This window comes from Neoarius graeffei, chromosome 21 (assembly GCF_027579695.1).
Source record: "Neoarius graeffei isolate fNeoGra1 chromosome 21, fNeoGra1.pri, whole genome shotgun sequence".
Taxonomy (NCBI): Eukaryota; Metazoa; Chordata; class Actinopteri; order Siluriformes; family Ariidae; genus Neoarius; species Neoarius graeffei.
The window spans coordinates 38,248,531-38,275,527 of NC_083589.1; the positions used below are offsets into that span (position 1 = coordinate 38,248,531).

At 42.5% G+C, this 26,997-nt stretch overlaps 3 protein-coding genes across 11 annotated transcripts in view; 1 reads left to right on the forward strand and 2 right to left on the reverse strand.

Moving 5' to 3' along the window:
• Positions 1-7,455, reverse strand: part of brd1a (bromodomain containing 1a) — a 38,475-nt gene extending 31,020 nt beyond the window's left edge. For 2 of the 7 annotated variants that reach the window (XM_060903074.1, XM_060903068.1), the window contains exons 1-4: positions 5,171-5,723; positions 2,572-3,934; positions 489-645; positions 274-405 (exon numbers count right to left, since the gene is read on the reverse strand). In XM_060903074.1, the coding sequence (XP_060759057.1) occupies positions 274-405; positions 489-645; positions 2,572-3,917 (1,635 nt within the window). In that variant the 5' untranslated portion in view covers positions 3,918-3,934; positions 5,171-5,723. The other 5 variants (XM_060903069.1, XM_060903072.1, XM_060903075.1 and 2 more) reach the window with 5 other exon arrangements.
• Positions 6,328-17,483, forward strand: zbed4 (zinc finger, BED-type containing 4). Of its 3 annotated transcripts, XM_060903066.1 has the most exons (3): positions 6,328-6,446; positions 7,714-7,835; positions 12,148-17,483. In XM_060903066.1, the coding sequence occupies exon 3, from the start codon at positions 12,348-12,350 to the stop codon at positions 16,092-16,094; it is 3,747 nt and encodes a 1,248-aa protein (XP_060759049.1). In that variant the 5' UTR covers positions 6,328-6,446; positions 7,714-7,835; positions 12,148-12,347; the 3' UTR covers positions 16,095-17,483. The 3 variants fall into 3 exon arrangements, with proteins under 3 accessions (XP_060759049.1, XP_060759048.1, XP_060759050.1); XM_060903065.1 differs by lacking the exon at positions 7,714-7,835; XM_060903067.1 differs by lacking the exons at positions 6,328-6,446; positions 7,714-7,835 and adding an exon at positions 8,807-11,875.
• Positions 17,484-18,073: 590 nt separating this feature from the next.
• Positions 18,074-26,710, reverse strand: alg12 (ALG12 alpha-1,6-mannosyltransferase). Its single transcript, XM_060903076.1, has 9 exons — positions 26,536-26,710; positions 25,368-25,500; positions 25,091-25,264; positions 23,458-23,652; positions 23,276-23,380; positions 19,818-20,040; positions 19,443-19,612; positions 18,802-18,877; positions 18,074-18,682 (listed from the first exon to the last, which is right to left on the reverse strand). Exons 1-9 carry the CDS (start codon positions 26,692-26,694, stop codon positions 18,445-18,447), a joined length of 1,473 nt encoding a protein of 490 aa, XP_060759059.1. The 5' UTR covers positions 26,695-26,710; the 3' UTR covers positions 18,074-18,444.
• Between the last annotated feature and the right edge of the window lie 287 nt (positions 26,711-26,997).

The window sequence follows — 26,997 nt, forward strand, 5'->3', positions numbered from 1 at the left end:
TTCTCAGGGACTATTGTAACTTCGCTAGTGACATCAGCGTGGCACACAACTGCTAACTTCTCATAGGAATACTGAAAATACAGCAACAAACAAACAAACAAACAAACATCAAAAATCACTAAGCGTATCACGATTATTCTAATATAAAGGGTGGAGTTTCTCTTTCGGTTCCTTTGGGTATTTCTGCAGTTGCGTCACTGACCCTTTATAGGCTTCCTGAGTTCTGAACTGTTCATAAAAGTAGCCGAGTGAAACAGCGAACCAGGTCATTACCTCTTCTCTCTTGAGTTTCTCTCTCTTCCTGATAAGCTCCAGCAATAGCCTGGCTCTCTCGAGGTCATGCCTCAAACGGTGCCACTCCTTCAGCTGCTCCTTCAGCGCCCGGCTCTCCTCTTCGCTGTGCCTCTGAACAAATTAAACATGATGGTTTCAGATAACATTATTCAACATTTTCAAGCCACTGAAGCGCAGGGTCTCATCAGACTCACAGGCTGGGCACTTTTCTGAGACTGTAAGCTGGAGTGCAGTCGTCTGATCAGCGGCAGCCCGTTGCGCGATTGTCTCTTCAGGGTCCAGTAGTTCAAGACCAGCTCGACAAATACCTTCTTTCTCTGCAGAGAAACTTGACTGAGGATCGAGTCCAACCTGTTGCATGTAAGAAGAGATTAGAATGAATATGAACAATCACTCAGCTCTCATATTTAACTCCGGCCTTGATGCAAAAACCGTCAGGAAGCAAATCCTCTTGCTACAGACATTTACACACACTCCGCTCTAATCTTCTTTGTAGATGAAGCTCCACACATTAAAGAAATGTTCCAGTGATTAGACAAAAAAAACCAAATCAATCTCTATCCATCTACCACATCTGAAAGTGTGCAATTACTTTGGACAATTATTTGCCTGTACTGAGAACTTAAAACATTTATAAAATACTTATAAAAGACGACTAAAGGCATGGGAAGTGACTGTCAAAATGATTACGCAAAACATGTATTCGTAAATGACACTGAAATCTGTAAAATTTATCATCATAGGCTGGTACTAATGTTTTTTAATTCTATCCACATTCACTGGATATGGGCGAACATGTGCTCTGATTAGCTATTCTACCACTAGGATATCAGTTCATGTACTGTGAGTAGACAAAAACAAAATGACGGTGCACATCAAGTCAGATATATCACCTTATCAAGTATTTAAAAGAAAAAGAAATAGCTAAGGGCGGCACGGTGGTGTAGTGGTTAGCGCTGTCGCCTCACAGCAAGAAGGTCCGGGTTTGAGCCCCGTGGCCGGCTAGGGCCTTTCTGTGCGGAGTTTGCATGTTCTCCCCGTGTCCACGTGGGTTTCCTCCGGGTGCTCCGGTTTCCCCCACAGTCCAAAGACATGCAGGTTAGGTTAACTGGTGACTCTAAATTGACCGTAGGTGTGAATGTGAGTGTGAATGGTTGTCTGTGTCTATGTGTCAGCCCTGTGATGACCTGGCGACTTGTCCAGGGTGTACCCCGCCTTTCGCCCGTAGTCAGCTGGGATAGGCTCCAGCTTGCCTGCGACCCTGTAGAAGGATAAAGCGGCTACAGATAATGAGATGAAATGAGAAATAGCTAAAAGAATATAGTCCTCCCCATATCACCTGCTCCACACTCCAGCCCAGTCGGTGGCAGTAATGCACCTTTAAGTTGGTTTGCCAACCATCAAAAAACCCTAAAGAAGAAGAAACCGGCGGACGGTGTTACTGAACTAACCGAGAACGAAATAAAAACTCTACTCGAAAACAACCACCCCCCTCAAAAAAAAAAAAAAAAGCAACAAAACATGGAATGAAAGTATTATGGCAAGAACATATCTTTTTTTATTTTTCAAGAATTATTATAGCATTTTTCACAAATTGCTACTGTCATTTCGCTGGTTCGTTTACATTCTAAGCGGAAATTATTTTGTTGGATGTTTTGTACAAAGTTTTTATTTATCGAATTTGCAAAAAACAAAAATAATCCAGTGAGTGTGGTCAGAATAAAACAGTTATTAATAACTTTCAAATGTAGACATGTAAACGCGATAGCACGTCATGTACCACCTGACATGGAAACACAACATTGCTGAAACTGGTCTTTACGGCATCCAGGGGGTCTCACATTTCTGCAGACCCCTTTAACTGTAAAATAAATATCACACTGGCACCATCAGTACAGAGTTACTTTATGAACAATCAGGCTATTTTCACCAGTGGGACAAAATCTAAATAAATAAATCTGACGACACCCACCCACCCCACCAAATTAAAAAAAATAAAATAAATAAATAAAAAAAAGGCTTTGACAAAGAAAATTTCTCTTCCTTAAGCCTCAAAGCCATCATCAGTAAAACAGTTGCAGTCTTGCATTTTTGAAGTTTACGTTAGCATCTGCTGTCAGGCTTTCATTATAAGTGAGTTTTGATGGTCCTGAAATTCATCTGTGTGGTTACATCACTCGTGCTACAGACTTACTATAACGTGATTCAAGAGTATTTCTTTAATGCATCAGCAATTCTCTGTACATTCATGACTCCCTCTTTCCCTCTAATGCTTACCGATGAGGTGGAAAACTACAAACAGTCATAGCTGGGACTGCTGCTACAGACTCTACACTCTTTTTGTTCTTTTTGTTCTTCTGCTTTTTTGTCAGACTCATTTTCTTCTTCGGTGTCCGACAGAGTCCGTTCTTGTTTTTGGGGTCGTCGTATATAGCGAGAGGCCTCTTGATGCACCCGTTGGGGGTGTGGGCTCCGCAGTAGGCTGTCTTCTTCACAGTGAAGGTAGCACTGCCCGAATCGTTAGTCTCTTTAACGGGCTCCATCTTCAAGAATAAGCCAGCTTTCTGTGCACAGCTGACGTGGAAGGCGGTGTAGCAGTTGGCCTTGTGGCACTGGATGCAGGCGCCGATGCCTTTCTCCTTACAGAGGTAGCAGGTGAGTTTCCAGCGGGCGGGTGGAATGTTGGCTACGCCGTCGATGGGCTCGATGAAGACCGTGTTAGAGAAGCCAACCTCAGGCACCCACAGAGCACAGACCACATGGCCCCAGCGGTCATCCTCAGTCTTCTTCACGGCGCCACCCTTGTTGGGGCAGAGGATGCACTCGGCGGGCTGTTTTGGAGACTGCAGGCAGTGGCGGCACAACCACTGGCCTTCAGGGATGTAAGGAACTCCGTAACACTCCTGATGCACTGCGAGATTACACATGTCGCAGAAAAGGATGGCGTTGCTGTCCTGACATTCTCCGTCCATACAGATGCAGCATACTGCGTCCTCGTCCACCAGCGACTGTGGATCCTGCTGACCCTCACTCTCTAAGAACGACTCCTTCTCAAAACGGTCCACAAGGAACTCGAAGACATTGGGAGACACCTGGCTGAAGCCGTCACTCCGTCTCTTTTCGTTGACCAGCTCCAGCCAGGCGTAGTCCTCCTCATCCATGTCGTATTCCACTTCCTCATCTAGCTCCTCTGGAGTTTTCTCTTCGTAGCTGTAATACGCCTGAGGTCTTCGTGGCACCGCTGGTAGGTTATACTCCACGGTGCAGAATTTTGGTTCAGGCAGGGTGCAGGATGATGCCTGAGCCCCTTGCGTGGTCACAGCAGCGTTCTTTTTCAGACGGTTGTTTTTGAGACGCGCTGACCGCAACGGGGCCTGCTGAGGTTTCTCTCTGTTCTCCTTATTGCTGGTGCATTCCATGATCTCCTGAGCCACAGGGTCGTCATCGGTGATGACATCGAGCTTGTCGAAGATGCTGATCCGGTGGATGCGGCCATCGACCTCCAGCTCTACCATGCGTTGGGCTTGTGCGTATGTCAGGGTCTCCCTGTTCGGAGACGGTTTGATAGGAGAGGGCGCCCGTTGCAGTGCGGGGATCCTGTTGTTCCGTGCTTTCTTCCCCATCGTGGACCCTCAAAAATCTGCACAGGAAAATAGAGTTAATTCACAGACGCAATTTCCAGTCGCAGTATACCTTTGACACAGTGCACACACTAACCCAAAACAAAACAAGCAGTCTGAACCAGTGATTCATGCACACATCAAATTTGGCAGCACAGTGGTGTAGTGGTTAGCACTGTCGCCTCACAGCAAGAAGGTCCTGGGTTCGAGCCCAGCAGCCACCTTTCTGTGTAGAGTTTGCATGTTGTCCACGTAGGTTTCCCCCACACTTCAAAGACACGCACGTGAGGCAGCCTTGGGCTGAAGTGCCCTTGAGCAAGGTACTTAACCCCTGACTGCTCCCAGGGCACCGTAGTGTGGCTGCCCACCGCTCTGGGTGCGTGCGCACATGTGTTCACTGCTTCATATGGGTTAAATGCAGAGGTGCTTGAAGTGTGCATGTGACAAATTAAGGTTTCTTCTTTGTCTTCTAAATGGTTTACTTTTGCTGCAAACAAATCATCAGAGATCAAAAGTTCAAGAGGTTTTATAAATACTACTTTCATCTGATTTGAGACTTCTATCAAGTATCTGCAGCAGGTATTGCTGTTGTAATAACCGCAGAGTAAAATCTATCAAGATTCACAGAGAACAGCCAGACTGTTTCAGTAAACAAAACAAGACGGAAAAATTCAACACGCTGTCAGTTTGTGAGACTGACTAACACTGAGCTGGTGTGAACCCATCAGAGTTGTACTCTTCAGAGAGGAAACTTGTAGCAGCAGTAGTAGTGTACACACAAATGAATGGACGTCGGGGTGGTTACTGAACATGAATACAATCTGATGCACATGTAAGGTGAAACAGAAGTGAGCAGAAAACCTGAAGAAGAGAGGAATCGTTTCCATGGTAATTACTACTGACAGATTTTGTTGCATACCACAGTGTGGTGGTGAAGGGGGGGCGGAGAAACACTCACGACCCCAAACCTTGATCTCATTCAGGTCTTAACCGGAATACTTGTGTATTTTTTTTTTTTTGTTCACGTTAGAAGAAACACCTGAACTGCTCCTAGTAATAAAACATTAAAGCACCAAATGGCGCCATAGCAAAACAAAACCGGGCACTAATCTCACTATTCTCTCCTGCCCTTTAAATCCATGTCACAACATCGAGCAGATCTCACAGTCTTGTGTCTCTACGCTGATCACATCAGATCAGTACAACTCCAGCTGCTCAGACCGCCATCATTCTGTAGAAAAGCAGTGCATGATTACCTGGGAGGCCCCTATGCTTTTAACTGGAGAAAGAAGCAGCGGCTGCTGAAAGCAATGGCGATCCGGCCTGCTCGGCGCCTCGCGCACAATCTTCTCATCCAAAGGGCACAGACTGAGCTTCCGGTTCACGAATTTGAATTACGCCAAAAAGTATCCACGACGCTCTCCAAAACTATACTTCTCAAAACATATAAAATGGCTGAAACCTGGGTTTAAAAGCCATCCGTGAAAACACCACCGTCCTCTTCCCTGTTCACGCAGACACACTGCTGCTGCTACAAGCTTCGCCTTCCCCCCCACAACAATGCGGACGGGTTTGCTCCACAAAGCACCGCCCACTACGCACGACGTGATGACGTTTCACGTTGCACGGAACAGAAAACACGTTGTCCCAGTGGCTGCATGCCAAATAAATTCAAACTCCCTATGCAAGTGCGCTTAGCTGTGGCACCAAATAATAGGTTTCTACGATGTACATAGTGCGCTTATATATAACACAGCGAGGTATTTGGAATATAGCCAAGGTGAATTTTCACAGCCGTTTGTTTCCTCGCCCTTTGTTGAGACGTATTTGTCCGTTGTGGGTTATTTTGCTCTACCCTACAGAACACATCAAAGGTTACAGAACATAATTATATATTAACTTAGTATTACAGACGTATTCTTATAATAGGAAATATTATTATTATTAATGATATACACGTTTATAAACATATTTGCACTTTCTGTTACCGTCCTTTCCGAGGATCAGAAGATATATTTAAATCCCCCAAAGAGCCCCTGTTTGCCCCACCCCTGCTGGCGCCTTGGTGCCCCTGAAAGAGACCCTCGGGTCAAGAAACCCCGTACGTTTGCTTTCCTAACCCGATAAGACTGTTTCCAACACATTTCCTTTAAAAAAAAGATAAATAAAGCTCTCTGTGTGAGGACACTGATAGTATTCATGTTTCTTAAACTTGTTTATACACCAACAAGGCCACGATTACCCCCGGCTTTCTCTCAATGGAATAAATAACGCTGCTGACGAGTTTTTGTTTTCCTTTTTTTTTTTTTTTGCCCCTTTCGCTGCCATGTTGAAAACCCTGATACCCTCGTGACGTCACTAGAGCACTTCCTTCCGCCCGACGCTGAGTGGAGCTGTAACTGCTGCTGAGTGTTTTAACCCGCACTGGAGACAAAGCCACGAAAATAATCACCTCGCTTTGGATCAATCACACGTATTTATTTACCTTATTAAATAACTCCTGTTGATTGAAATACGCGCCAGTAACTGAAGGTATGTGGGATTTTCTGAATTTCTGAACTGAGACCTTAAACGGCCGTTATAATGAAAGGCGCTGTGTAGGGTTTCGGTTAGATCCATTTCTCTGGTTGGTTCTACCAACACTAGGATCTGGTTCTGCCCCGCCAGGCAGGTTATTGCCCCCTGTACTGTGGGCCGCGCTAGTTAGCTAACTAGCTAAAAAGGCCCTTCTTGTGCATGATGTTTTCCTAACCCTAATCCACCTGGACCTATAGAACACCTCTCATGTCATGCTGATGGATGGATGGATGGATGGATGAAGTCTTGCTCTCCTCTCCTTTAGTTGCTCTGTCAGTGTGTGATTTTAATCCATGTGACAGTGCGGTGGCCAGCATTAGCTTCAGCCATTAGCTTGAATAGCTGAAATGTGTTCCTCTAAGCTAACAGGCTAACCTCATAATAATAATAATAATAATAATAATAATTACTACAAACCATAATGCAGACTTGATTTAAATCACGCAGTTGGATACAAAAACGTGACTTTTTTAAAATATTTTAATCATTTAAAAAAAAGTCACGTTATCATTATTGACAAAAAATGAGTGGTTGCTTTGGAAACTTAGCATTATTATTATTATTATTATTATTGCTACTGTTTGTGTATTATCCATTTGTAGCTGAAAGCGTTCAATTTCATCGAGATGGTAGTTTTTTTTTAAATTTCCTTTTTACAAACTGTTTAGTAGACGAAAGAAGCAAAATAAAACCTGTTAACCTTGTACCTGATAGCTTTTAAACAAGCGAAAAGTAGGAAGACGTTGAGGAAAATGTCGTTTGATTAGCTATCTACTCATACAAACACAAACCGCGACAAGGCTAGCTAGCATTAATTCACTTACCGGATGTGAGGTAATTATGGCTGAAGCCCTTTGTCTGTGCTATTCTACACATTTAACATTCATTGCTGTGCGTTTATTCCACCACATAGCTGCTCTTTTGAGTTTTATTATTTAAGCCTTATCGCTTTTGTTTCGGTGTAACCCGAGGAGGAAATAAAGATAGGACGTGTCCTCCAGTTCCGGGTTCATGGAGCCGGCGGTGTCACACAGCAGCTCCTGCATCTGCGAGGTCACAGCTCCAGATTACAGCTCAATACTGTTTAAAATGTACCTCGTATTTATCATCCATTATCTTTCCTAAATAAGATATGAATTGCAGCTGAGATGTGGCTTAGAATCGAGTTCTCTTCAGCTCAGTGCAGAAACTTCTTTGAGGTATATTTTATGTATTTGTTCAGGTTGGTTCTTCTGTAACTCGGATAAAAACTGAAAGACAAGCAGCTGTTGGTGAAAACCTGACTCAAGACCATAATAGCAGCTTACTGGACTGTTGTACTGGTTCACGGAGCTCAACCGGCATGTCAGATAAGCCTGTTTTCAACAAGTTACTGTATTTTGTTTGTCTTTTTAAATTGTAATACCAGGTCTGCTGGCAGTCCTGGGATGTTAATCCGCATCCTTGTATTAGCACTAACTTGGACTTTATTTCTGTTTAATGACCGATGTGTTGAATTCTCAGACCTGATTGCGAGGAAGGTGTTGATTTAATGTTACTCTGACAGTAATGCTGGCTGTAATTCAAATTCAGTTCACAGGTTTATATTAACGCGCTTATTATTACCTCTGCCAACTTTTGTTGGAGGAGGTTGTTTTCCTTTTTTTTTTCTGTTCCCAATGTAACTCAAAAAGTCGTGAATGGATTTTGAGGAAAGGTGAGCCATGGCTCAAGGAACAGTTAATGAGATTTTAATGCAAATCAGAATATGTGGCTTGGCGGAGGTGTGCGCTCTATCCAGTGCCCTTCTAGTTTTTATGTTATTGTTTCTATAATTATAAAACATGGGGCAAATTACTCAATTCTGATTGGTCAATCAAGGAGGGCTTTTTTTTCCCTTAACACGGGCCGTATTTCTGAAATGCTATTGGCTAGTTCGTTGCTTAGTTATGGTTACAAAAATTAGCAAATTTTGTCAACAAAACGGCTGACTCAGCAATGCCGCGTTTCACCATATTTGACGAAGAAATGATAAACCAATTGAAAGCTGCAAGCGAAAATGAAAATACCAAAAGACGCTTTAGAAACTGATTGAAACGTGCAAGATAGTCTTGCACCCTGATTGGTTCAGAAAATGTGAATGACAAATGCTGTGAACTTGAATGGCTTCCAAAGTATGAATTTGGCCCTATATATATTATAAACAAGTAATCATATGGCTCCTCGTAAAATTAAGGATTAATTTCACAAGTGATTTCGAAGTTTTGAAATTGCCCTCGTCGCAAATTTTCAAAACTTCGAAATCACTCATGAAATTAATCCTTAATTTTACTCGGCCCCATATGATTGCCTCTACTAACAATTCGAAAGGAACTAGTATACAGTGGATGAGCGACAATTTACACTTAATAGTTAAACATTATTTATTTAACAAATATATAATAATGTGAGATGCTTATTTTAATGAAGGAGTTGCAGGTGTCAGCCTTTTTTAATGGTCAGGTCAACTTGATTTATATAGCACTTTAACAACAGCCCTTGCTGACCAAAGTGCTTTACATAGATCGTTGAATCATAATATGATTAAAAAGGTGTAAAGTACACACACACACTCGGCTCTGTAAGATGAGTTAAGTGTAAATTTAAGGGCTAAAATGGAAGAACACCTAATGCGCAGTGGTAAACTGTTCCAGAGTTTCCACCACTGTGAGCGCACGGTCACCTTTTGTTTACAACCGTGCCCTTAGAGTGGGCAAAATAAGCTGGTCAGAGGACCTCGGCGATCTTGATGCAGTATGAGCTAACCAGTGCAGGGCTTGAGAAACAAACCATCTTAAACTGAAACCTGCACTAAACTGCAAGTCAGTGATGGGAAGCCAAAACTGTAGTAATATGGTGGTTCTTTGCACCAGTTAAAAATTATGTAGCAGCAATTTTGACTACCTGTAGGTGGGTTAAGCGTGATAGACTGATCCCAATATACAGTGAATTACTGTAATCTAAACTAGACAAAATAAAAGCACAAACAAGTTTTTCCCTGTCCTGAGAAGAAAGGTATAGCTTAATTTTTTTTTTAAATTGCCCTAAGTTTGCAGGGAGGACTACCTTTAACAACAGCATTTTTTGTGTATCAAATTGAAAACTGGACAAAAAAAAGTATACTGAGGTTTCTGGCATAAGGCCTAATGTATGGAGACAAAAGGCCAATTTATGCTGACAACGCAGTCCTCGCAGATAGTGTCGCAGATGGCGTCTGCGTAGCCCCCCACCTTCGCAGACGCTCTGCGCGCACCTCCCAAAAATTGTGACCACCGCAGAAGCCTCGCAGACAAGAGGGCTCTGATTGGTCCACTCTGCATCTGCTGTACACGCACTCCCGCTTCCCTACTTTCCCGGTTTGGTTTGTTTTCACGACCGCCATTTTTAAAAACACGAGCGAAGATGGAGCAGCACGAAGAGCGGTTGATCGAGGAAGTGAGGAAGTACGTACATCTATACGACTCCAGTTCTAGTCATTATAAGTAACCGGAGGATAAACACTCCACTAACCACACCCACCAACTACTCCTAGCGATTTCGCGACTTCGCGCCCCCTTGCGTTGTGGCAGTGAATAACATCGCACACGCCTATTACTCCCCACTCAACGATAAATTACAACTGTCTGCGAAAAGCTATCTGCGAAAGCCTTGTCGCAAGAGCATGCAGAGGCCCAAAGAACCCAGGTTTCCCATAATCCTTTGTCAGTTTAGGAGAGCTGACTCCTAAAAAGTATGGTGTGATGTTCTCTAATAATTATTTAAATTTTTTTAAGTAATAATTACCAAATTGGTGTTGTATAAGATGAATAAAACACTTTAGGGCTTGCTGTTAGAGGAAAGTGATCAACCTCAGTCATAACAGGAACTATGCTTCATGTCAAGCCACATCACACCACCCCATCACCGATTATTTTCCTATGAACAGCACACCCTGAAGTAGATAAGTTTTATACTTTATCTAGTACATGTGTATAGGATGTAGTATATCATGTCCATTGATACAGATTACTTTGTTTTCTTTAGATAAAATGTAGATCAATTTTATTCGTTCTAAAACTCAAAATAGTTAATCAAAAAGCATGAACAGAGTAAAGCTTGTCCGCGTGTTTTTGTAACTTGAAAGAGATTCTCATTGCACGTTAAAATGAACTGTAAACGTTTTCTTGAAAATATGCCGATCATGACTTTTTCAATACATCTGCTTAGTCAAGTTTATTTCTATAGCGCTTTTAATAATAGGCATTGTCACAAAGCAGCTTTACAGAATTTGAATGATTTTAAACATGAGCTAATTTTATCCCTACTCTATCCCCAATGAGCAAGCTTGTGGCGACGGTGGCAAGGGAAAAACTTCTCTCAGACGACATGAGGAAGCAACCTTGAGAGGAGCCAGACTCAAAAGGGAACCCATCCTCGTTTGGGCAACAACAGACAGCATGATTATAACATTAACAGTTTTAACATGAAGTCACTTTTGTTGGTGTTATAACGTTGTCAGTACTGAGCATTCAGATATCCCAGAAAATAAATCAGTACAAATAGAAATATTTGTTAAGCAACACAGAAATAACTGGGCTCTGGTTTGTTTGAATAAAGTTTGTTATACTCATCACTGACTACGTTTACATGCACGTCCAAATTGAGCTGCTGTTGGTAATCGAGCAAAGGGTCCCAGCAGGGGTGCCAGAGAAATCCAATCCTACATGCACAAGTGAAATCGGGCTATTGTGCACCCAAGCCACACGTGGCGCTACACGCCCCATTGTGTTGGTACACTTCCGGTTGTCGTCATGAAGAAGAGCTATAGTGTTGCCAGATACTGCTGATGTTTTCCAGCCCAAAACATGTTCAAATCCGCTAAAATGCACTTAAAACCCCCAATCTGGCAACACTAGCAGTTCTGTGTTCAAGCTGTTAGGCTTGCTCTAACAGACTATGGCTACAAACTGTCCGGCGCAGACCACTGTTTTGTAAGACAACTTATTTTGCACAATAATATTTTTCTAAAGTCCATTTTTTGCTTACAAAAAAATATTTTTTTTTTCTTACAATTTAACTTGTCTTAATAAACACACAAAAAGTTCAATTGTTTTGTTTTTATTGACATTCTTCAGATGTTGGACATATATACACACACACACACACAAATACAATGACTTGTTTATGTACACAATTCACAGCTATGCAACAGCTGTACAGATGTATTTGGTGATACAGTAAGTGAGCTAAATTTTAACAGTGCAAACAATGCCACAAAAAGAAAAGATTCATGCCGTTGTCATGATTCATTGTCATGCCGACCGAGGCTGTTGTGTTTCCCGCTTGTGGTCTCATCACTCGTCACTTCCGGAAGGGGCAGTGCTGAAGTAAGTAGCTCGACTACGTAGCTCAATAGGGTTTACATGCACTAAGTAGCTCGGCAGAAATCGCATAATCTAGGTCGTGTAGCTCGATTCCGAGAAATCAAGTTCGGTTCAATTTCAGCCGAATTAAGGTGTATACATGGCATTTTGAACTTCGATTTCAGTCGAGCAACGGCAGAAATTCGATTCTCTCTATGTGCATGTAAACGTAGTGACTGAGTAATTGCGTCTTTCGTGGAAAACTCTCTTAATTCTCTCCCTTGTCTTATTTACAGATTCCCCTAAGTAAAGAAGTTTTCACTCTCCTACATGGATATGTTTCATGTCTTCATCATCTGGATTTGAATCTAACGCGCTGCTGTAGCCGTTCAACTGGATGTTTGAAGAGACCGCCACACAGATGACACTGGAACACTCGACAAGCTGCTTTCATTAGAGAAAGTTTAGTTTCGGAGCAGAAATTCAGTCTGCTAAAATGGATGGGGAGGAAGGCCTTTCTCAAAAAACTGATGATGTGCACTTGGAACATAACGGTTCTGTGGAGAATGGCAAGAGAACAGAGGTCAAAGGCACTTGTTTGAAAATCGAGGGGCAAGACGGTTATGTTTTTAAATCCTACAGTATGACCCCTTATGAGATTCCACTGCTAAAACAGTCTTCACTTGTGTCTTCGTCCCTGAAGGGGACACTCAATAATATATCTTCTCAGGTTGATGGACATTTAGTAGATGGTCCAGGGGCAGAAACCTGTGATAAGCAGGACTATTCAGTTTCTCCAGCCATTTCAGATGATACAAGTCAGACTACTATAGTAGACAAAGACAATTTGATAAGCGATACAAGTGTACATATCAAAGAGGAACCAATTGAAACGGGTGAAAGTTCTCAGGAGGATGATAAGTTATTCTTTGATGGTGCTGTAGGCCCTTTTGTCACTCGAAGTAACGAGGAAGATTATGAAAACCTACTGAGCGGCTACGCAAGTACTCTTTACGATGTCGCAATGGACGCAGTCACACAAAGCCTTCTGACATCTATTAGAAACCCGCTTAATCCAAGAAAAAAATCTCCTGCATGGAACCATTTTTTCATCTCTCCTCGTGATAGTACCAAAGCTATCTGTATGTATTGTATGAAAGAGTTCAGTCGGGGTAAAAACGAGAAAGACCTCAGCACAAGTTGTTTAATGAGGCATGTGCGGAGGGCTCACCCTACTGTACTTTTACAAGACAGTGACGCACCAAAAACCCCATCTTATTCTGCCTCATCTCTAATACCTCCTGTAAAATCACCAAAAAACGATATGGCAGCTAGCAGTAAATCCCACTCGATCAATCACACCTCACCGTCCACCTCTACAGCAGAAGCCGCAGATGTAGCATCCAAAGAGGCATTCCAAAAAGTCAAGCCAAAAGTGGAAAAGAGTGCCAAGGCTGAGTCTAGTATAGCCCCATCCCCTCATTCAATTAACAACCACAGTGATGATGCCATGGACATTGGGTCTGACTGTTCTACCCCTAAGAGCGCAAATTCTCGAAGGCGGTCAGCCGTGTGGAAACACTTTTACCTGTCTCCTGCTGATAGCTCCAAAGCAGTGTGTATTCACTGTATGAACGAGTTCAGTCGGGGTAAAAACGGGAAAGACCTAGGGACAAGCTGTCTAATTCGCCACATGTGGCGGGCCCACCGAGACATCGTCATCGAAGAAAACGGACAGGGTTCAACAATTCCTCCACCATATACAACACCGCCAACTCTGTTATCACACTCGCAGATGCAGGACCCAGCAGAAATCAAAAAGGAACCCCCTTGTACTTCCTCATCCCCTGAAACCATGTCCGATGAAGTGCCCATGGATGACTGTGAAAATATTGATTTGAAGGAGGAATTGAATGATGCCTCGTATCATTCTGGACAAGAGTCTTCACTGAACATGGCTTTTGGTCTAAAGAGTGAAAGTATCCAGCTGTCGTCCTCCCCAGAAGATTCTGCTGAAGTCTCGGGCCTAGCTCAAGAGCCAAGCTCAGTTTTCCAACAAAACAAAAAGATAATGAAAAGAGTGAAATCTGAAGTGTGGCACCACTTCATCGTCTCCCCAGTTGACCAACTCAAGGCCTTGTGTCGGTACTGTCCATGCGTCATTAGTCGTGGCAAACGTGGAGACTTCGGCACGAGCTGTTTGATGCGTCATCTGATGAGACGGCATCCTGATGTCCTAAAGAACCAAAAAAGCACAAGTGACAAAGCGAGCTTACCTCAGTCACTCCACAGCACCCTTGCTGCAGAGGAGGACGTGTCGTCAAATGCAACTGACAGCCCTGCTAGCGAGAAGAAACCGCACACGCAAACCATTTTTAGCAAAAAGACTTCCAAGCTGTGGAATCATTTTTCTCTTTCTTCTGCAGACCCCACTAAGGTGGTCTGTTTGCACTGTAACCGCACAATAAGCAGGGGGAAAAAAACGACAAACCTGGGCACTAGTTGCTTGTTTAGGCACATGCAGAGGTTTCATGGACACGTGCTTGAAAATAATAGTAATATCTCAGGTGCTGCTTCGTCTGCTGAAATTCAAGTAAAACCGAAGCTCATGGACACGTCTACATATGTGGAGAGTAGTGCAAAATTTGATGATTGTCACCCAGTTGCCAAAAAAATCACCAAACTTGTTGCTGAAATGCTTGCACTGGATCTCCAGCCATCAGCTGTGGTGGAAAACGTTGGACTGAACCGATTACTGGAATACCTCCAACCACAGTATTCTCTTCCTTCTTCATCATACTTCACCAGCACTGCCATACCAGAAATGTACGAAAGCGTAAAAGAGGTCGTCTTGACGCACCTCAAAGAGGCTGAGAGTGGAATTATTCATTTCACGTCAAGCATATGGGTAAGCAGCCAAACGCGGGAATACCTGACTCTTACAGCCCACTGGGTGACGTTTGAGTCGCGTGTCCGACCTCAGGGGCAAGATTTCCACTGCTCAGCTCTGCTCGCTGTCTCCCCAATAGACTGTGATTATAACATGCTCAGCATACAGAAGCAACTCGAGTACCTTTGGGACACCTGGATCGTCTCCTCAGGCCTGAAGCTTGGATTCACAGTCACTGATAATCAAGCCATTGGAAATGTCCTGGAGGACCATGTTCACACCCTCATGAACTGTTTTGGTCATAACATAGATCTCATTGTCAATGAAGCCATAAAGAGCCAGAGGATGGTCCAGAGCTTGTTAAGCATTGCACGGAAGATCTGCGAACGAGTCCATCGTTCGGCAAAGGCAAAGGAGAAGCTGGCAGAACTTCAAAAAACCTATAACTTGCCTGAAAATCAGCTGATCCAGGATGTTCCCTCCAAGTGGAAGACCTCATATTTTATGCTTGAAAGGTTAGTTGAGCAAAAGAAAGCCATTGACGAAATGTCTTTAGAGTGCAATTTCAGGGAACTTATAAGCTGTGACCAGTGGGAGGTGATGCAGTCAGTCTGCAACGCGCTGAAACCCTTTGAGGTGGCCTGCAGGGAAATGAGCAATCGAACGGCCACGCTCGGCCAGGTCATACCACTCATTCATATCCTCAACCGCAAGATAGACATGCTTTTCGACGAGACTATGGGTATCGACAACATGCTTAAATCTCTGAAAGAGGCCATGGTGACCAGAATGTCACCTACACTTCACGATCCACGTTATACATGGGCAACAATGCTGGACCCGAGATACAAGACCTCTCTGTTCACCGAGGAGGAAGCAGAGAAGTGTAAGCAGGAGCTCATACGAGAAGTTCAGAGGGTCTCCGTATCCGCGTCTGCAGAAATGAAACCGCCGTCGTCTAGCGAGTGCAGCGAGGACCCAGCTCCATCGAACAGTTCAACCACAAACAGGGACAACCTATGGGCCCTGATGGATGACATAAGGCAAAAAATTAAGCAAGATGACCGTCCAAAGTCATCCGAGCTTGCTGTTCTGGAGTATTTGGAGGAAGATATACTTGACCAGAGCTGTGATCCTTTAGACTACTGGAATCTCAAGCTGTTCTTGTGGCCTGAGCTTGCCAAAGTAGCTGTACGTTATGTGGGTTGCCCACCTAGCATTGTACCAGCAGATACACTGTTCAGCACATCAAGTGTGAACTGTGCCCTGAATCAGTCTCGACCATTGCTCGAAAATCTTGAAAGACTCTTATTTTTAAAGGTCAACCTTCCTTTGATATATTTTCAGTACTAAGAATTTTGTGTGCAAGACTTTCTTCGACCCGAATGAACCCTGACCAAGGACCAAATCGCTTCTGAGATGGCCCTTTTAAACTTTACACTGAGGTTTAGATTTGGTATATAGAACATGTTAACTTAATAAATGTTTTGTATGCATACTACTGTTCAATGCTTGATAACTGGAGTTAGTCTTCTACCCGGTGAAAAGTGTTTTCAGGGAGCGAGTGTGAGGGGAGGGATTCTTAGACACTGGTTACACTTGATTTTATGACGCGTCTTTGCTGATTGGGTAACAAATGGACAGCGCTAAACATAAGCGTTTAGACGGATCTGGTCTGTGGTGCATTTGACCACATCCTTTGTAGTGTAGAAGCTGATGCATCCTGACGCATGTCTGACAGGTATGTAACGGGACAATGCGTTATGAATGCAGGTTGTGGTGGTTTTGGGGACAGTGCACCAACGTTCGTCTTGCTCTCTTTTTTACAACTTGCGAATTAATTAACTTTCTCCTGCCAGTCTCAACAGTTTGAATTAATGCTTAAACTTATTTTTCTTTTTTTAAATTGGTGCATTGCTGCCTCCCGCCGGTTAAAAACAACTCCTCATTTGGTCTTTGCAAACAGAAATGTTTTATTTGCATATCGAGCAGGGAAGTGAGCTCTCATCACAAGTAGTCACTTGAGATGCATGTGGAGAGGCATTCTAATGCCAGGTGTGAACTAATGTACTTGGAGCAGTCCTCTTGCTGCCAGATGTGAACAGTGCCATAGCCACAGGTGTAACTGGCGATGCGTCTTGGCTGTCTACCCGTGATCGGATCACCCGAGATGTGTTTGAAAACCAAGTGTAAACAGGGTTTGTGTGTGTTGCTGTACACTTTTTTTTTTTTTTTTCCCTTCTCTCTCTCCATGTGCCTTATAAGAACTACTTCAGGTCAAAATGCTGTGTATATATTATTTGATGTGCAACAATGTTTTTGTCTTCTGATTTAACGATTTATGTACAATGCAAACAGATGCTGAATACTGTTTTTATATAATACACAACCCAAAAAAGAGATGCTGTGACTGGAAACTGTTTAAATGTCTTTTAATTTAATTATTTCGTTGTGATATGGATTACGGTACTGTCCATTAGAATTAGTACTTTTTTTTTAATTATCTGAAGAATTATGTAAAATGGTGGTGTAATTTCAGGGTGAGCAATCTGTTTAAAAATTAATTTCTCAGGCACAAGTCTTTCTTTCCCCTCCCCCTTACACTGGGGTATTAAATTATGGATCAATGTCAAGATGATGTACATTTTATAAAATGATTTCCAAAAATTAATTTGCTAAAGTCAGACAAGCCATGCAATTCTGGTGGTTATTTGTTAATAAAATGTTTACCATTTCCTTGTTTTTAAACTTGTAAAAGGTTTTCTTCCCACTATTGGATAACTGCTTCACAAGTACAGTATGAATCTGATTTCAGTGTAGTGAAGTAAATGTGACAGCTTTTCTATTCTTAGACAGGAAACTATGCTAATAACAGTTTGCTTTCACTTTGGAAAGGGAAGCGGTGAGCAGATGACCAAGCCGTTACACAACCCAGGTGGCTCTTGGTAGGCAATTACACATTCGGCCCACACAAACCAGTTTTTCTTGAGTGTCGAGAATGGGTGTAGTGTGGTATCACAGTCTGAGTAAACACCGTGTTCACTCAGCTCCAACCGTTGACAAAAGAATGACAAAAAAAAATACGTGGACATCTAATCTGAAATTCATGGCATTAACCGTCTCAGTATAAATGCTAATGAAGAGGAATAATGTGTAGTCTCAGACTGGGGGAAAAGAATAAAAATGACTACTTCCAGTTTATTGCATTTTCAGTAGTCCTTTTACAAATCTGACCCTTTGTAGAAACCGTGCGATGTTCGCACACCACTAATTCCTCCCCAGTAAATATATAAAAAGTGCTTAATAGGCAAGTATACAAATATTAGCCAAAGTTGAACAAAAGACATTTTATTTCACATTAATGAACTCAAAACAAAACATTCACCCTGTAGCTCGACAGCACACACAGGTGCTGAATATTTCAAGCAGGGGGAGGGGAAAAAAAAAAAAAAAGTTGAGCACCAGACAAACCATTACTAACATGAAACTGGAGGAGGACGGAGCTTTCAGAAGGTGTCAGTTAATAGAGCTCAGACAACCTACGTACGCAACCATCAGCCGCTGTACATTCCAGGTTCATGTCAATCAGCTCTGCTGCCATCATCATCATGGGAGAAAAAGATGATTGTTCATTTAGGCGTTAACTCGTACCAGCATATTCTGACCTCCTACACAGACACGAAGAAAGGTTGGCACTTCCACATCAGCTAGGCTCAGAGTGCGTTAAACTCTTGAGAAGCACAAGCTTATTGGTTAATTTAACACTGAGTGGAGGAAACTGGGAAGCGTTGACTAGCAAGCGTTCGTAACCCTGGATGTAGATGAGCGGTTTGTGAGAGCCACCAAGTAGTGATATCAGTGTCATGTTTGCCTCCATTAGTATATGCGAGTACGTCTTCATGAGTGGGTCTGTAGGCAGCAGATCTTCTCTCTTATCATACCTACAGGGTAGAGAGAGAGAGATTAATTAAAAAAAAAGGGGGGGAGGGGTGTGTACTTCAACATACATACAGTATGACACCACTATGTTGCAGCTTTTTTTTTTTTAATCTTTACTCACCTCCACCTACTATTCAGCTCCAAGAAGCGCGAGACGCCTGTCTGTGCAGCGAGTACATCTATGTGCAAGTTCACGTCTTAACGAGAATCCGTATAGTCATGTTACTGGATTTCACAGTATTTTTCTGGGTAATTTCCAAGTATTACAGGGTGTTTCAAAAAATTTGATATCACTTCAATTCTCGTTTAACTGAATTTTAAAAGCACGTGTGGAAACAGGTCAAAATTGTTTAATTTTTGTCCTTTTAGATATAGAAAATGCCATTCACTGGAAAAGAAAAGGCGTTTGTGCACGTTAGAGTACGCTCCAACAAGACTGCAGCGTGCATTTATGGGAGAATTCTTTAAAAATGCACCAACTGCAGTGCAGATTTGGACATGGAACAAAAAGTTCAAAGAGGAAGGTTGACTGTGTGCGCGCACCTCAGGCGGCATGTATATTGAAAGTCTGAAATTGTTTATGGAATTCATGTACCTTTTGAATTTCTCATTCAAATTTTGAGGAATAAATCTTCTATCGCTCAACATTAAGCCTGTTCAGTTTCATTTGCAGAGACTATGTAGCTTCTGGGATATTTACAGCTCAAATAATATCAAACTTTTTGAAACACCCTGTATTTGTTACTACCAGAATGAACGTACCTGAATCAGCTGGTACTAACATGTGCAGTTCCTGCATGGCTTTGCCTCCTGGGTAGTTGTGATGTGAAACGTATAATGAAATACTTGAATAAACACCATTTACCACCAAATGGCCAATTACAGCAAGAGACCCCATTTTATACAGCCACGACTTGTGATAGTTGTTTAAACTGAAACAGAAGGGGGAGGGGGAGAGAGACATTTCCTTAATCATGGTTTTTCACACCACTTTATATATATTATACTCTACTCATTAATAAGTGCTTCAACTCCAAAATAAAAGCCACAAAATCAGAGTACAAAGTATGTGAAAATTGGACACATTCATTCTACTGAAGCACAGCAAATAGTCAATCCAGTCATTCGGTCACTTGCATGAAGGAACAGCCACGAGCCGCGACGACATTAAAGACGGGGAATGTGTAAATAATGAAGCGGAGTTCCTTGTGGGGCAGGAAGGAGTAAAGCAGGATGAAGCCCACGACGGGCATCAGCATCGTGTGCATCCGCCTGTCCAACAGACCAAATGGAACAAATATGATGGTGGCACCAAGAGCACGAGGAAGAGCCGAATAGAAGTACCAGAGAAAAGGGGAGGTTTATTGAGGGGAGATGGTCAAGGAAATACAGGAGGAGTGTTTTAGCAACTATCCAACAATTAGGCTCAATCTTCATGGATTACGGCGTTAGATAACGTAAAATAAGCAGAATCTTCCTCAGTAGAATTTGACTCCGATACTAAACGGAGCTCATGAATATACTGTAAAACATGCAACCCTTTTCTTCAGGCTATCAATTTTCTACTACAAATCCTCAAATTAATAAAATTATTCTGCTTTGGTTAAATTTGTGCACTCATCAAAAGAAAACATGCCCATGGTTTACCATGCATAACTAAAACTGGTTACAGCAGGAAAAAAGTATTGCTTTAGTATCTTTTGCAATATTAAGTAAGCACATTTTGTACACAGAAAAAAAAAAAAAGTTTTAGTATCCTCTCCAGAGCTCTGCACTATCCTCATTATTCAGTAGACTTAAGGCCCGGTCCCACAACACTGATAACTGTAACTCCAACTATGACCGTCCCTATGGCCGAATTCAGTTCCAGTCTGGAGCAGTCACACCACAACTGTAATCCTGACTATAATATCGGTTGGTCCTGCCACTCAGGGAAATAAAACACATGCAACTTAGGAATAGTCATGGAAGTTTTTTCCAAGTAGTAGCACATTATTCCGGGTCACGCTGTACAGCTTGGACTTAAACAGCCTATGTACATACTCTAGCGGTTGATAAAATAAGGACAGGTCATGGACTACAGAAGTAAAACAAACAAGGTACAAAATACAGAGTGGTTACGGATTTTAATACGGATGCTAACAAGATCAACTGTGAGCTACTGCTCACTTACGTATCCCCCCCGCTCTCGTTTGTATCAGAATGCAGGCAATCGAAGGAATAGGACACTTATGAATGTTGACTTCAATAAATAATTAACCCTGAAACAAGTAAAGAGCTGTGTCTCTCCCCAGGGATTTCAAATAGCATCCTGGTAAAATGTCATTTTGAAATAGCATCAAAATCCACCGTGTGTTTCGTAAATACATTCAGTCGGTAAACAGGAAGTCGATGTGTGACAGACCTGAAAATGGTGTACGCGGTATAGAACCCCAAGCTGAAGCTCGGTACCAAATATCAAGCAGTTGTGATTTGTAGTTGCTGAGAAAAGTTAAAGATTTTGTAAATCCACCCTATACGTTTCATAAATAGATTAAGTCGGTAAATAGGAAGTTGATGTGCGACAGACCTGATTGGGGAGAAAAAGTATACATGGGTTAGAACCCCAAGCTGAAGTTTGGTACGAAGTAGCTATGATTTGTGGTTGCTGAGAAAAAGGGTGTTTCGGACAGACAGAAATGCGGACGACCGCAAACCAGTATACGTTCCCCCCCGGAGCAGGAGTATAAATAATAATTTACGGCTTGGTCACGGATGTTTCAGTATATTACAGACTGGTTACCAATTTCATACAGATGATGCATCATGAATAAAAATTAAAAATCTAAAAAACAGTTAAACATTTGGACTGCCAAAGTTCATAATTAAAATATCTTGTCTGCATTTTTTGTTTACTTTTAAGTTTACTATTGATATTTAATGGAAAAATCACATCTGTGAATAAAAGAGCTGTGCTTTGTATTATTTTTATTTTCCGTGAATCCATATTGCGTGACTTCATGATGCAACAAGGATGTACAAAAATGCCTGGGGAAAACAGCATGTGCTCAGACAACGTCACATGTGAACAATTACCTGATTGGTCAGATGTTTTACCAGATCAGGTCCAGGCCTGGAAAAATGGCTCCAGAAGCACGCTCACCGATACGGATAAACCCAGGCCTGGGCTATAGGTATCGTTATCGGTCTGGTGTGGTGTGACCACCAATCACAAACTGCAGGGTACTGATTTATTTATAATTATCGTTATCGGTATTGTGGGAGAACTTTTAGAAGCAGACATCTGAGAAAGCAGCTGTACAAACAGCCATCAGGTATGTAAATGAACATTTAGATCATCAAGGAGCAAGCCAGAGGGGACAATACCAAGAATAACTAGAAAAGCACTCAGAGCGCAGACTCCCTGGACTCCCGCGGGACCTGACGCAAAGCAGTGCGGTGCGGGACAAATTTTGAAAGCTCATTGCGGGCGCGAGGGGGAGTGCACAATGCGGGAGAGGTGATGAGCTGCAGTCCCACTAACTAAAAACGTGTTTAAAATAAAATGTATAAATTATTAATTTATGTCTATCGTATATAATTTGTGCTGGATATTTTATTTGGCATTAATAAAAACATTTTAAGATGCCTAAATTTGCGGATGTGGTCCAATCTCGCATACGTTTCCAATTCCTTTCCGCTCTTCCGTGTTTGAGATCTCCGATCATGGCAGAAGAGCAGAGCTCCTCTAGTGAAGCTCACAGTGCTTCAGAAGTAAGTGCTGCTTTAAATTATAATTATATTAATTTCTTATAGGCCTACTTGTATTTCCTAAAATGTAAATGTGAGGAGTGACATAAGCTATGTGCAATGTACAATATCCTCAATATGCACTGTAGATTTTGGTAGGTGTGTTGGGTATCTCTGTAAAGCCTCAGCTGCGCATGCCGCCTGGCAACGCGCACCCTCGCTACGTGCGCTAGGTGAAGGATCGGTCAGTGAAGAGCTCAGCATGTTTAATTCCCCAAGCCAATGACAAGAACTTTCGTGAGAAATAACACGAACGTCTGCATCATGCGGGATTTGCGGGCGGGAGCGGGACAAAATATGGCAGGCGTGGGCGGGAGCGGGACTGAAAAATCATAATTCTTTGCGGGAGCGGGACTGCACAATGCAGGAGTGGGACTGAAAATTCTGTCCCACGCAGATCTCCGCCAAGAATCCTTTAAAAAAAAAAAATCCGGGATCCAGAAGGTGATCCGGATCACCGCCAAAATTTAATGGATTGTTACTTGTGCCCAGTCACACCTCTGGAAAAAGTTTCAGAGCAATCCGTTCATAACTTTTTCCGTAATGTTGCTAACAGACAAACAAACAAACAAACAAACGCTACTGAAAACATAACCTCCTTGGCGGAGGTAGAAATTCCTAAAACGACATGAGGAAGAAAGAAATAAGAGGAACCAGACTCAAAACGGAAGCCGTCCTCTTCTGGGCGATAAGAGATAATATGACTAAATCATTACTACTTCACAACTGTACAGTATAGTGTAAAGTCTTGCAATTGTTACAGGGTATACACAGAACAAGACTGTTTTTAAATGGCCGAAAGGATATTCCCCAGTTGGAGCTTTTGTTCAAGATGGTGTTGTACCAGAGAACCTGGCCTTCAGGCCACAGCAGCCTCCTCCAGAACACAGAGTCAACACCAACAGTGAAACCTGCAAAAATAAAAAGTACGCTTACTGCAAAGCTGCACATAAAAACAAGCAGCCCGTACATTCAAAATAGCACTTACCCAGTGACAAAATGCCAGCAGGGACAGCAAAATAAAGCAGCTTTTTAATACTGAGTTTCCTGGACATAAGTGACATCAGCAGCATGAGTCCGAGCAGGAGGCACAGCTCGGAGCGGAACACGATGATAACAAAAGCGGACAGCATTATGAACGGGCCGTGCCTTTGAGCCATCCAGGATGTGAATGCCAGCAAAACTGTGAAATAAAAGTGTGTCAGGTTCACATACAGCTTTAGCTTCATAAACTATTTGTATCCCGAACAATACAACATGGAAAAGTAATGTGCAATTAGTACGACAAACAGTAACTAATTCTCATAACATACACTGCCCTGCCAAAAAAAAAAAATCATGCACTTTAATATTTCCTTGGCCTGCCTTTAGCTGTCATTACAGCATGCATTCACCATGGCATTGTTTCAATAAACTTATGCAATGTCACAACAAGTCCAGAGTTGTATTAATTTTTCACCAAGATCTCATGTTGAGGCCGGGAGAGTTGAACCACTGTGTAAAGTCTTCTCCAGCACATCCCAAAGATTCTCAATAGGGTTAAGGTCAGGACTCTGTGGTGGCCAATTCACGTGTGAAAAGGATTCCTCATGTTCCTTGAACCACTTTTTCACAATCCGAGCCCCAATTTTAATCCCGTGCCATCGGGGGGGGGATTAAATAAATAAAATTGACATGATAACCTGGTCATTTAGTGCATTCAGATAGTCTGCGGACTTCATTTTATTACCCCATAACGTTACTGAGCCTCAACGTGACCAACTGAAGCAACCCTGGATCATAACATTGCCTTCAGAGGCTTGTACAGCAGCCACTATGCATGATGGGTGCATCGCTTCATGGGCTTCCCTTCTTACCCTGACATACCCGTCACTCAGGAATAGGGTAAATCTGGACTGATCAGACCACATGACCTTTTCCCATTGCTCCAGAGTCCAAGCTTTATGCTTCCTAGCAAATTGAATCCTTTTCTTCTGATTAAATCTCAAACAAGTGGTTTTCTTATGGTCATACAGCTGTTTAGTACCAATCCTGTGAGGTCTCATCACATTGCAAGTGTGGAAATGCTTTTACTTTCACTATTAAACAGTCATGAGTTCTACTGTCGATTTTTTTTATGATTCAACTTCAAGTATTTAAGTTATCTCTGATCATAGTCAGTCAGGATCTTTCTCCGACCACATTTTTAAAAAATTTTTTTCCACGAAGTTGACGGTTCACCACTATCCTTCCAGGTTGTAATAATGCCTTGGACAGTTCTTAACCCAATTCCAGTAATCTCCTTAGTTGTTTTCTTTAGTTGATGCAGGCCAATTATTTAGCCTTTCTGAAACAGTAACATCTTTTCCATGAGCACGGGATACATTTTCCGACATGTTTAAGAAACGAGAAGCTACTCACTGCATCAGTGATGGATAAAAGAATTGCTTCCAGCTGAAACACATTAATCACTACAGTAACTATCCAACCAAGGGCTCTTGTGTATGTGCTTATTTAAATCCAAAAAGAGACTTTTTTTTGCCAGGCAGTGTACATTATTCCTTGATGTTATATGCACACGTACTTCCAGTTTAAAAAAAATATATAAAATAAACTAAATTAAAAAAAAAAAAAAAACACACCTATAGGCAGAGCGAATATGTTCGGTAGAGTCCTTGTGCTGTAAAACATCAGGTGAAACTGTGACGCACACATCAGGCAGAAAAGGCCAGAGACCAGCGATCCAAACTGTCTCCGTACCTGTTGCTGCATGTGCCATAGAGCCAGGCAGACGCACATCCCCAAAACAGTACGCACTGTGGAGAACACAATATCAATACCAACCACATGCCAGTGTGCACAAGAAAACTGGATTGAAAAAGCACACTCTGGGTAGTCCTTTAGAACTGACACACATACCAATAGTCTGTGTGTAAAACTTTGGAGCCTCAAGGTGGGAGAGTAAAACGGTCATAGGTGCGCTGAGCACCGAGACAAACAACGGTCCAAGGAAGGTACGAGGAACCACACCAGGGAATTCATGATGATCATACTGAAAGGAAGAAAACACAGTTAGGTACTACAGACAAACTAGTGAACATCATGGACGATGCCAGTCACCCTCTGCACACCGTCATCAGCAACCAGAGGAGCCTGTTCAGTGACAGAATGCTCCTTCCCAAGTGCAGGACGAACAGACTTAAAAACTCCTTTGTCCCTCACGCCATCAGACTGTACAACTCCTCTCTGGGACAGAGGACGGGAAGGAGCAGTAGCCTAGTCTGACAATGTGCAATACCTCTGGACTTTTTTTCATAGCTTTTCATCTCATCTCATTATCTCTAGCCGCTTTATCCTGTTCTACAGGGTCGCAGGCAAGCTGGAGCCTATCCCAGCTGACTACGGGCGAAAGGCGGGGTACACCCTGGACAAGTCACCAGGTCATCACAGGGCTGACACATAGACACAGACAACCATTCACACTCACATTCACACCTACGGTCAATTTAGAGTCACCAGTTAACCTAACCTGCATGTCTTTGGACTGTGGGGGAAACCGGAGCACCCGGAGGAAACCCACGCGGACACGGGGAGAACATGCAAACTCCGCACAGAAAGGCCCTCGCCGGCCACGGGGCTCGAACCCGGACCTTCTTGCTGTGAGGCGACAGCGCTAACCACTACACCACCGTGCCACCTAATATACTTGTATATTTAAATTTATTTATCTAGAAGTTTTCTAAAGACTTAATTTATCTAGAAGTTCTCTCTTTTCTATTCTCTGTTTATACTATAATGATGCTATTGATGGATTTTAATTTCCCTGAGGGAACCCTCCCAAAGGGATCAATAAAGTTCCATCTAATCTAATCTAATCTAATGGAACAGATCTCAGGATGGAGGATGTCTGACCCATAGAAATCTGAGTGCATGCTAGACTTTAGACTTGGGTCCATAAGCAATGTTAAACAACTTTCCATCAAACTAATAAGACAAAATGGAACTAAGCCAGGACTCACTCCAGGACTGAAATAATACAAACCATCATTTCACTAGAATTATGAAAAGTATAATTCCAGGTGCTCACCTTCTCCAAATCAAACCTGTGATAAAGAATATCATGAATGGCTTGCAAGTTGAAACTCTCTTCGACTTTGGTAAAAGGACACGCTATTAAATGCAGAGAAATTACAGAGATCAGTAAGATAAACTGAGGGAGCTGGGGAACGCTTCGCTTCCGCGCCATACTGGAACAGCAGGGTAAGCTGCGCATGCGCACCATATACTGGTTTGCCCAGCCGGCCATGTACGTCATCAAGTCGGACATAAACAGGATTTTCGCCATGTCCGCCATTACTTCTCAGGATTTCTGTATTAGCTCGTGTATTGTAAGATTTTTTTTTTTTTGAATGAGGTTTTCGCTAACGCATGTAAAACTTGGGAATATTATACTTTTGGTCGATTTCAGGAACTACATAACTTGAGTATCGCGGTGTCATCTGGACAAATCAGAAACCTGGTGCACATCCGGGCATTAGCGCTACTGTGT